Here is a 10,840-nt window from a genome sequence, read left to right as displayed (position 1 = left end):
GTGGCAACATTGACAGTATCGAATAGACATCGCTCTTTCTTCCAGCTCTAGTTTGTTGTTGCAAAAAAGTGTGTGGGTCGCCGCCAGCGATCGAATAGTTTAAAATTCCAATCAGATTGGTTAATTGGGGAGTTGCAATTGCTTGATCGTTATATAAAACCTATTCCTGTACGCATAACTCGGAGGGTAAAGGTGGAAAGGTGGGATTTGAAGAGCCGCTGGAGATTCGCACATACTGGAAAATCAATCACCCGCTATCCCATTGTTCTGCTTGTGTTTGTGTACGTCTGTGTGCCATTGTGAGACGACTGCTGCACTTAATTAAAATTTAAGACAAGACAACCCAAGCAAATTTGGAGTCTTCGCGAGGCGTTGGCTTTCACTTGACGCGGAGAGGGGACCTCGATAAGGCGACCCAGTGAAAGCTGGCCAAGATCTCGTTGCTCAAGGTCGTTGTCACTCTGGAATTATGGCTGTCAGCTTTGAGAAGAATCGGGCGCAAATAGTGGCCGCTTGGAAGGATGTGCTGGACGACAAGAGCGATACGAATTGGTCCCTCTTCGGCTACGAGGGTCAGACCAACGAGCTGAAGGTGGTAGGCACCGGCGATGGCGGCGTGGAGGAGCTAAACGAGGACCTAAATAGCGGCAAGATTATGTACGCCTTCGTCCGAATCGAAGACCCCAAAACGGGCCTCAACAAGTACTTGCTCATCAACTGGCAGGTGAGTCAGCTGGTGACCTTATCTTATCGCAATACGCATAATCTGACTGTGCTCCCATTTAGGGCGAGGGCGCACCTGTGCTACGCAAGGGCACCTGCGCCAACCACATCCGCGATGTGAGTAATTTGCTTTCCGGCGCTCACCTTACCATCAATGCCCGGAACGAGGACGATATTGACTTGGATCGGCTTCTCAAGAAGCTGAGCACCGTGAGCTCCGCATACAGCTTTAAGGAACCTCGAGGCGCCATGGAGGAGCAGAAGGCGCCGGTGGGCACCAACTATACTCGGGTCATTCCCACCAAGGAGCTAAACGCCAGCGTTATGCAGGACTTCTGGAAAAAGGAGGAAGCTGAGGAAAAATTGCGCCAGGAGGCAGAGAAGGAGTCCAAGCGACTTGAGCTTCAGAAGTTGGAGCAGGAGCAACGTAGTCGCGAGGAGAAGGAGCACAAGGAGCGGGAGAAACTGGTCATAAGCACCACCAAGCTCCAGCCGGCCCACATACCCATCAAAACGTAAACAAAAATATCCGAATTTGACCTTCTCGGAAGTAAATACTCTTTTGCTTTCAAACAGGTCTCCGCAGCCTTTAAGCCCTGAGAAAACTGCACCAGGATTTTCCAACAATCTGACCGATGCGGAGCGCATGCGTCAGGCGAGGAACCAGGAGGCCCGCGAATTGATTGGCTCTCGTGTTGGAGCTGCCAAGGCCATGTTTACAAAGCACACGAGCGAGGGACAACTTCAGTCCAAGTGAGTCCTTGCCCCTCTCTTATTATTTTATATCAGAAATAAACTGCTCTCTTGATTCATAGACTAAACACGCAACCGCCGGCCAAACCAGCTCGCAACTCGATTGCCCAGCGCATCAACGTTTTCAACCAAAACCAGCCTCATGATGCACCTGTGCCTTCACCACCACGCGCTGTGTCCCCTGCCAAACCGTTACCAGTAGAGGCTCCTGAACCAGTAGTCCCCGCTCCAGCTATAACTCCTGCTGCTCCGGTGGCTGCCGAGGTAGTTTCCACAATAGCGGAGGTTGAGGAGTCTCAACCGGTAGACGATTTTCCACTTGCCCATGAAAGCGAGCAGTTCTCGACCATCAAGCGATCGCCTCATAGTAAATCCAACTCGCTGCAGTCACAGTCACCGGATGAGACCACCTCTTCCAATGAAACAGACACCGCTGTTGACCAGTATCAGGAAGAGGAGGTCCGCACCAAGGTGTCAGTCACCGTGCAGCAGTCGCAATCGGCCAAGTCGAGCGGCATGAGCACACTGGAAAGAAATGCATGTAAGAAAATCATAGCTATGACCCGTTTTACGTTTTTTATTTTAACCCGAGTGTTTTTTCTAGTAACGGATTTGGTGAACGAGGACGATTTTATCTGTCAGGAGACTTTAGGCGATCTGGGACAACGGGCACGAGCTCTATACGATTACCAGGCAGCCGACGAGACAGAGATCACTTTTGATCCAGGCGATGTCATTACGCATATCGATCAAATCGATGAGGGATGGTGGCAGGGACTGGGCCCTGATGGAACCTATGGACTGTTTCCGGCAAACTATGTCGAGATCATCAACTAGGGAAACCCAAGTGCCAAGCAGCTGGGACGCCCTTTTGCTAAATATCTACACCAATGCAGCTAGCAACTATATTTTGGATCCGGACTATAGCTACTTAAACACTTTACCCCTACTCTTGAACAATAATGCGATACACCTAGAAGAGATTCAACGATGACTAAATGCGACTATAAGATTTTTATCGTACATCACGCGTCTGTTTTTTATCTACATACATATTATATAACGTATAATCCATGCCACATATGCAACCCCATCATACGTTGTTCCCATCTGTATACATATTATATCATTGTTTGGCCTCGATAGCCGAAGCCGTGTTGCGTCCTTTTAAAATGTTCTTAGAATACATACAGAGTAACCACTTAGTCAGTATTTAAGGCCCGCTCCATTCCCAAACCAGGGTTCTTTTGTATATGTATTATTGATCGAGATTTATAACCTTTTCGATAATAAACTTTGATAATTGTGCAACCGAAGGAAAACAATGTTTTATGGTCAACAATATCTACATTTATTTTCGCATTAATTAGTAGCATAAATAGTTATCATAGTTTTTTCTATAAGAGTTTACTTTCGTTTAACAATTCACCTGCAGCAAAGCCGTGAGTGGTGCACTCGGTTGATTGATTGGATGGATGAGGTGGCTGGCTACGGCTGTGGCTGTGGCAAGCAAGCGCGTTTGCTGTAGATTTGTATGAGATCATACGGCGGCTTGCTGCCCCTGTTGCTGCTCCTCGGCACAATTTACGTATAAAAACTGGACTCGGGTTCAAAAATATCCTCATGGTGATCTATCGCTTAAACATAATCAGCTCTTTTAAGTGAAGGACAACTGGGCTGCGGTAGCAATCGCAACCCTTGTTGTCAAATCGTTTTCGTTCTGTTAACTTCCGAATTCTAAGCAGGCACTTTTTCTCAATATCAATTTTCTTACTAGCCTATAATCTATGCTGTGTGTGTGTGCGTGTGTGGGATGAGTGGGTGTTGAGTGTTCGACACGTGAGATTTGCATATGTTTAGATAGTACGGGTGTGCTTCTACAAAATACTAGCAAAGATTCGTCGCCAGCTCCTCCTATTCACACTCACATCCACATCCAATTCACATTCACATTTACTTTGAATTCAGTAAAATCAAGTCTGTCGCTGTCCGTTGATGAGTCGGGATCGGGACTCGCCTCCATCCTCCGCCTGTTGTCACTTGAATTTGGTTAATTTGCGTAGCTGCTTCGAAACGGTCGCCTTGTACAGGCGCTGTGTTCATCATTCCGACGTCGTTGTGGTTGCCTCCGACTGCGCGACGGATTGGGTCGCCACACCAGGAGCTGCAGCCTCCGCGGCGTTTGCTTCCGGAGCAGCTGCACCCTCCACGGGTGCCGCATTTGATGGTGCTGGCAGAGGGATGGGTTCCTGCAGTTTAGTAGCATCCTGTGGCTGTGGAGTCACTGGCTCCGCATTTTGGCCGGCCGCTTCTGGGGCAGCAGCTGCACCTGTGTCAACCGCTAAAGCTGCGGTGCTAGGTGCAGCTGCTGCTCCTGATGCCGCTCTGGCGTTCTCCTCGGCCTTGGCCTCCAGCACATTTATCGAAGCCTGAATGCATCTGCAAGTAACAATTATTGAATTAATTAAACCGTATAATGGACTTTGGAGACTAGAACATACTTGATAGCCTCCTTTCGGGCCAGACGAATGCTGTCCTTGCCGTTTGTGTCGATGGTGTCTAGCTTAAGCAGGTTGCGGGTCAGCATCTCGTCCAGGTAGGCGTACTCCTTCTCCTCGCGCGTTCCCTTGAACTGCTCCACCTTGCCCATGAGCTCCAGCACGTCGCGCTGTATGTCCTGGATCTTGTTGATCGAGTTGAGGGTGTGTGGCGTCTGTGGCGGCAATCCAGCGGCTCCCTCAACTGGCACTTGCTGGTCAGGATGCACCTGCTGCGTGTTCAGTGGCGTCGGTCTCTGCTGCTGTGGAGCAGCGTGAGCCTGTTGCTGTGCCTGTGCCTGCGCATATGCCTGTGCCTGAGCTTGGGCCTGAGCACTGGGCGGAGCATTCTGGTTGGGGATCTCCTTGTGGGCATTGATGATGGGCTCGGTGCGACCCTCCACGAAGATGGGTATGGTGCGCACATAGGTGCCACCTGGGGTCTGTGGCGCTGGCGGCGGAGTCTGCTGCTTTTGCTGTGGATGCGTCTGCTGGTGGGGCGCATAGTAGGTCTTGAACTGCTGACCCTGAATGGGCGGACTTGTCTGGGTGCCAAACTGTTGGTTATGTGCTCCCGGCTGCTGATGCTGCTGCTGCTGATACTGCAGATTCTGCTGCTCTGGCGGAGGCGCGGAGTGGGAGCGCAGTCCCTGATCCTGCTCGGCGGCACTCTTCACGCCCATGTCCACAGTGTTTCGCAGTCCGTGCTGGTTCAAGTTAGCCGGCGGGGCACAATCGACCTCCGAGCGACCGGCAGGATCCTCCGTCTGGATGGCAGCATCGCATAGACGCTTCGAAGGCGTCTGCGGCACCTGCTGCTGGGTTGATCCCGCATAGACTTGCTGTTGCTGGGGCGGCACACCAAACTGGAAGTGCGTCTGGGGCTGCTGTTGGGTATATTGCGGCTGTGGCTGCTGCTGCTGTGGAACTTGTCCGGGTGCAGGAGGAGCACCTGGACCACGTCTGCCTCCGAAACCATCTGGGATGTACTGGCGGAACTCCGAGGGCAGCCGATTGAAGAAGTCGTCATCGTGGTCCATGTGAGTGTTGGCCCCACCGGGCATCCGACCTCGGCGGCCCATCGTTGAGAAACGGGGGAAACCAAAGTCTGGATCGTCGAAATAGGATGGAAAGTCATCATCAGCATGGACTTGACCACTGGGTCCGTGCAAACTGCTCCGCTTACGTGAGTCGCCGAAGCCGGCGAAGGGATCATGCATCCTGCCCAGGTGCGAGCGCGGGAACATGTTGTCCATGTCCATGTTAGGTTCGAATCCGAAGGTCGGCTGCAATCAGCAGAGAGCAATTATTAATACTTGAATTGGAATGATTTCGGAATGATTTTAGCTAAGATGTGCTAAGAGGCAATCTTTTCATATAGGTCACATATATTCGTCCCACCATGTTATTCAATACGTTTTAGTCAATAGTTTTGAATTTATTTAATTTATATTTGCAATGATTTAAATAATATTTAATGAAAAGAAAAATGCTTTTATACGGTTGAAAATCGCCTTTTCACATCACCTAATTGTTCTGTGTGGCAATAGAGGAGTGCAAATTGCTCGGCTCGGTGGGCGAATTGTTTATAAATAACAGGGTGAGTCAGAACCATATAGATTGGGTACGAGTGTGGGCAAACAAGTGATGTCAATTGGCACTGAACGAACAGCTGTTGGGGAGCGGATGGATCTCGATGTCGATGTCGATTTCTATGTCGATGTCGGAACCTTACCTTTTGCCTGCCTGCTCAATTTGTTTACTTTATCAATGAGCACTGCTCACTGCCCGTCAATTAATTCGCTACAAGTGTACTACTCTACGAGTATTTAGCTATAGTCCGTATGTCTTTCTAGCTTTTGAATGCTTTTCCGCTTGGTGACGTGATGCACTGCGTCCGATTGTTTACGTGCGAATGAGGCAACTCGTCGCCCGAGAAGGCCTTTTAAAGCGAATGGCGCCCACTCTCGAATCCGCTGGCTCATTCTGGCCACTTCTCGTAGTTTCTGAGACAGTCGAGAGATTTTGAGTCTCTCCTAAAAGGACGCTCTCTCTCTTTATTTTTTTTAACTCAGTTACCCGAACAGACTTATGGAAGTACAGTGAACTAAGTACAGCGAACACCTCAAATCAGAAAAGGTTCGGTTTCACTGAATTCTACCGTTCTGAATTGAACGGCAGGGGAAAGATACGTGTGTTTACTTTAACAATTCGTGTTGTTTTACAATACCCTTCAATTACTAATGATAATTTACTGGTTATCTTACATAAGCACACTTGAAGAAATTTTAGTGTATGTAATGTATACATATTTTCATTGTGAAACCTTAGAAGGATTTTTTAAACTACTGTTAAACTGCTGAAAGTCTTAAAAAAAAACAATTGTAGGCAAAACATTTTTATTAGACATTTTGGGTCAGTCACCTGATTAAAGTCCAAAGTTTACCTTAGCCCGCACCCACTGTACGTTAAGCTGGTGATGACGTTTTTATGTAGTCAACGTCACCAACGCATTGCCGAGGCCCCCGCGTTGGCCAACTTGATGTTGAGCAACCAAAATCCACCCACGCTCCCCATTAGCCAACTGGCTTGCTTCCACCGATATGCGCACATATGGAGTGCCATTATGAGTTTACTGTACGGTGTGCCCACCTACAGCGGAAGACACACACAGCAGACACGCACAGCGGACTTTGCTGAAGAATCAAGAGCGCGCCAATTGAATAGAGCGGTATTTCGACCGATTCTCGGCGCCAAAATAGAAAGAACGAAAGAACGAGAGCATTAGCAGAGCAACGCGTCATTAGCTTGTGTGTTTTCTTCTAGAAATTTTCAAATATTTTCAGCGATTTCTATGGTTTGTGATAGACTTGGATTGCTGGCCATTAGATTAGGCCGCAAAGAAACAGCTGTACATTACTTGTCTCTGGTAAAATTCCGCACGCGTTGCGGCATTAATCATACGCAGCGTTGGCCACTAGACGAGCTCTTGACACGACATCAGCCCAGAAACTTGGCCATCCCCCCAGCAGATACTGCAAGTTTATGCCCAGTAGGTCAACAGAGTGTGCACACACACTTGACACACTCATGGGGGGTTGGTTTTCCCCCCTTGAAGCCCCCTTTGTGGTGGGGTGAGCTGGGGCATTTACGCAACCACACTGACTTTTCCATTGTTCCGCACTCTTATTGCGATTTAGAGAGTTTACATAGCGCTAAAAGGCAATGCGAAATTGCCAAGGACCCATTTCGAAAAGTGAAACAAATGGAAAAACCGCTGTGTCATAGCACAGTAAAATAAATAAAACTTAATCGTTTTCCCAGGAAACAAACAAAGAGTTAAGCTCGTCGGGCATTCATAGTAATTTGGAAAATGCCCAAGGTATTTAGGAAAATCTGGCCGTGCTATAGGCATCTGTGGAACACATTTTGTAGAATTTAAAGCAAAGTAGTAATAGACTTCAAATAGTAGATCTACATATGTAGTTTGGTAGTTTTGAGTTAATTGTCCATATTAGTCTAAAAAACAATTGTTTATATAAACAATTAAATCACTTTAACTAACCAACTAAACTTTGATTTATGTTTTAACATCTGCAATAATTTTATTCCTGAGAAAAAGTCGATCATGGCTTTTCCGTTCTTGCCAAATCTTTCTAAACAATAGATCACGCTACAATGCCCACTCTTATTATTTCAAGCCAGCTGTTTCCGCGTCAAGAATCCCCACTGTACTCGAATTGCCACACGGCTAGCGAACAACAAAAACCATGACACTCATACGAATATGTCCCAGCTATGCGATCGAGGCTTTTTGGGGGCGGGGGAGATCTGGAGGGTGGGGGATCGACCTTGCCAGGCGCCAACCTTGGGATCTCTCGCCGCTGCCGCTCGTCTGCCACCCGACCCCCTCTCCGCGTCCACCTCCCCCTGCGCCGTACAACCGCTGGCGGCCACTCACCTGAAAATGTTGCTGCTGCTGATTTGGAGGAACCTGCTGGTGCTGCTGGAAGTGCTGCTGCTGCTGCCTGGGCGATCCGTATGCGTTTTGGGGACTGTGGTACTGTGCCGACTGCTGTGGCGATCCGTAGCCACCACTCACGTACTCCCGGTTCACGGGTATATTGACTCCGGGCCCGCCGGGTGAGACATTGTTACCGGCGGCGGTGGCGGGATTGCTTTGCGCCTGATTGGCCGCCATCATAGTGGGCTTCATGGGTGAATCACTGGCCAGGAGTGGAGCGTAACCGTAATCGCAATCGTATCCGTATCCGTACCGCTCGTACCGCTTGTACCGCTCGGCCTAAACGCTATCGAATCCGTCGACGTTTCGCTGCGTAGCGACAATTTTTTAATTTATTTCCTTTTGTTGATACTTGGCGGTGACTTTTCGTCGGCGACTACTTGTCGTGCCAGTTGTTGAGATTAATTTTTGGACGCGGACTGCTGTGCACGGGGGTGGCGGGGGCTTTTAATAGAGGGGTGCGGGCGCGGGCTCACCTTGAGCGACGACGCGTGCGAGTACCGCTCGATTTCGATTGGGGCTTCTCGTATGTTCCTGATGCTTTAGCTCCTGCTGCTGTTGCTGTTGCTGCTGCTGCTGCTGCTTTTTTGCTAACCGACCGGAGTGTGATGTCACTTTTGGCCACACTTTCTAGCTGCCGCACACCGATACGGCCACTTTTTTACTTCCACTTTTTTGTTTCAGCTTTTTAAGTATTTCCGCTCGCGCTCTCTGGCCCTGCGCTGGTGTGTGTGTGTGTGTGCGTGTGTGGGTTTTCGGATTTCTATATTCAATTTAAAATATATATAGATTTTTTATTTTTGCACATTGCCACTCGGCGGTTGTTTGTTGTTGTTTTTACGGGGCCACGCATCCACACGGGCGACCTCACGCTGCCAAAGTTGCTCGTCGACTGAGCGCCATCTCCATCGCCATTCGCTGCTAGCCATTACCGTTTAATTTGCCTTTGCCAACAGCCCCACTGTGGAGCTCTCTCTCTCTTGCACTCTCTCTCTCCATTGCCTCGCTCTATTCTCAATTGCTCTCCTCCGTTCGGTCGCCCTGTATCTTTCTCTCGCGGTAAGCTTTGCTTGGCTTCTACCTGGCTCTTCTCCGGCGGTTTCAGACCTTAATTGGTAAATGTTTAACACTATCTTACGGATACGGATACGGATACGGATACCATTCTCTCGATCCGCTCTCTCTGCCCACTCTCTCTCTCTCACTCTCTCTCCGTGCAGCGATCACACATCAGACTTATAAATAGAAAGTTGGCCGAGAGAGCGGCTCTCTAAAACGCATTCCTCGGCAGTCGCATGGCTTCTAGAATTCAAATCTGTAACCGTAAGCCACACTGGGAGAAAAATGGACAATCGAATTGGTAGTAACTATAATCGAATGGCACCATTTTTGTGATTTGTAAAATGGTTATTAATCAATGAATATATATAGCAAAAGTTATTTGTATATCTCAGAAATAACTAAACAAAGTACGCATCATCAGACCATTCTTATAATTTCTTAAAGTCAAAGGTAACGAATATTATTTGCTGCTTATTTAAATTATTAAAAACCCGTATTTTGTATCAAAAAACTTCAAAAAGCAGCAATAAGTTGCTCGTTTTCAATACCTGTCGGGCCCATTAAAGAAATAAATATTTTATTCATCAGCTTTTATCTCACTGCATTCTGGCCGCCTACATACAAACACGTCACAACCGCCGAAGAGCAACAACAAGTAAGGCAAACACAAAGGCAAAAAGGCAAAAAGGCAAAAAGAAGGCAAAATCAGCAGCGTAAACAGTTGTCATCGCCCACTGACGACTCTTGTTGAGCGGCCAATCAATCGATCAATGACTAACGATCTGTTGCCCCATCTCCCCCGCATTGGATACCTCAGTTTTCAGTTTTCGCCATAAGAAAAGTACAATGTGCAGTAGCGACAGAATGTCTTCGCAAGTCGACTGTTATTGGTAAACGATCAGCTGATAACCGCCAGTTGTTTGGGCCAAATGTTTACTCCACCTCAGCAACCATTAGTCACTCGCGCCATAAGCATTTTCTTAAGAATCACGAAGTGACCCACGCGCACAATCGCGGTCAGCATAGTAAGGTTGCTTAAATGGGAGAGAGATTATAAAACTGTTTAAATGCATAGCTTTTATTGTTAACAATTATTTATTTTGTATCATCAGCTGTATCCACTTCGCTGATGGTAATTCTGAAAACGTTTCGCAATTGATTCATTATTAGTATATTAACCTCAATTGTAGATCTCAGAAAATATGCATGCGCATGTATCTATGTACATATATTATCGGATTGCCGACGGCGGCACGCCCACCTATCTTTATCCGTTAGATTTATTTTCCAAATACTTTCTCGTTGTTTGGGCGAACCAAAGCGTCGCGAGGGCATATAAAATGGAAATAATTCATAATTAAATACTGCACATCTCTGTATAGACATGAGCAAAGTGAATTGTATACGTTCATATCTGATTATACATATACATGCGATTTTCGTTGCTATAATTGCCATGTAGATACACGAGCGAAATGCAATGCCAGGCAACTCGATTGATTATGCATTTCAGACGTTTTTCTCAGAACTCGCGTTTCAAAAACAAATATATCGCTTTTGTGAAACAGGTCAAGATAAATAAATCAGTTTCGTGAAGTTATTGTATCAATTGGCCAATAAAGCATCAAATTCATAAGATTGGGGTTTATGAGTAATTAGGCTTCTCATACAGAATTCTTTCGAATTTTGATCTGCTCCTTTTATGGCCGCATGAATGAAACTTTAGCCGTCAAAACAAATC

The 10,840-nt window shown here is 47.3% G+C and overlaps 2 protein-coding genes across 5 annotated transcripts; one reads left to right on the top strand and one right to left on the bottom strand.

The window, feature by feature from the left end:
• The first annotated feature begins 47 nt into the window (after nucleotides 1–47).
• On the top strand, nucleotides 48–2,798 carry LOC6534026 (drebrin-like protein). The gene is made up of 5 exons (XM_002094677.4): nucleotides 48–724; nucleotides 787–1,238; nucleotides 1,300–1,476; nucleotides 1,539–2,017; nucleotides 2,081–2,798. The coding sequence occupies exons 1-5, from the start codon at nucleotides 470–472 to the stop codon at nucleotides 2,311–2,313; spliced, it is 1,596 nt and encodes a 531-aa protein (XP_002094713.1). The 5' UTR covers nucleotides 48–469; the 3' UTR covers nucleotides 2,314–2,798.
• A 5-nt stretch (nucleotides 2,799–2,803) lies between these two features.
• On the bottom strand, nucleotides 2,804–8,926 carry LOC6534025 (BAG domain-containing protein Samui). Of its 4 annotated transcripts, none has more exons than XM_002094676.3 (4): nucleotides 7,975–8,926; nucleotides 5,200–5,299; nucleotides 3,978–5,121; nucleotides 2,804–3,915 (listed from the first exon to the last, which is right to left on the bottom strand). In XM_002094676.3, exons 1-4 carry the CDS (start codon nucleotides 8,227–8,229, stop codon nucleotides 3,579–3,581), a joined length of 1,836 nt encoding a protein of 611 aa, XP_002094712.1. In that variant the 5' UTR covers nucleotides 8,230–8,926; the 3' UTR covers nucleotides 2,804–3,578. The 4 variants fall into 4 exon arrangements, with proteins under 4 accessions (XP_002094712.1, XP_015050368.1, XP_015050370.1 ...); XM_015194882.2 differs by lacking the exon at nucleotides 7,975–8,926 and adding an exon at nucleotides 5,749–5,935; XM_015194884.2 differs by having other exon boundaries at nucleotides 3,978–5,299.
• Nucleotides 8,927–10,840: the final 1,914 nt, after the last annotated feature.

The sequence above is a fragment of the Drosophila yakuba genome, chromosome 3L (assembly GCF_016746365.2).
Source record: "Drosophila yakuba strain Tai18E2 chromosome 3L, Prin_Dyak_Tai18E2_2.1, whole genome shotgun sequence".
NCBI lineage: Eukaryota > Metazoa > Arthropoda > Insecta > Diptera > Drosophilidae > Drosophila > Drosophila yakuba.
Note: the sequence above shows the minus strand (reverse complement) of the source record. Positions and strands in the feature narration are given on the sequence as shown.

Bases quoted from the DNA above. Each gene is read 5' to 3' on its own strand.
- LOC6534026 (XM_002094677.4), top strand. From the start codon at position 470: ATGGCTGTCAGCTTTGAGAAGAATCGGGCGCAAATAGTGGCCGCTTGG. The intron at 1,239-1,299 runs GTAAACAAAAAT...GCTTTCAAACAG, and splicing joins GCCCACATACCCATCAAAAC to GTCTCCGCAGCCTTTAAGCC. The intron at 1,477-1,538 runs GTGAGTCCTTGC...CTTGATTCATAG, and splicing joins GAGGGACAACTTCAGTCCAA to ACTAAACACGCAACCGCCGG.
- LOC6534025 (XM_015194884.2), bottom strand. From the start codon at position 8,229: ATGAAGCCCACTATGATGGCGGCCAATCAGGCGCAAAGCAATCCCGCC. The intron at 5,300-7,974 runs GTGAGTGGCCGC...TGCTGATTGCAG, and splicing joins AGCAGCAGCAACATTTTCAG to CCGACCTTCGGATTCGAACC. The intron at 3,916-3,977 runs GTATGTTCTAGT...TGTTACTTGCAG, and splicing joins GCCCGAAAGGAGGCTATCAA to ATGCATTCAGGCTTCGATAA.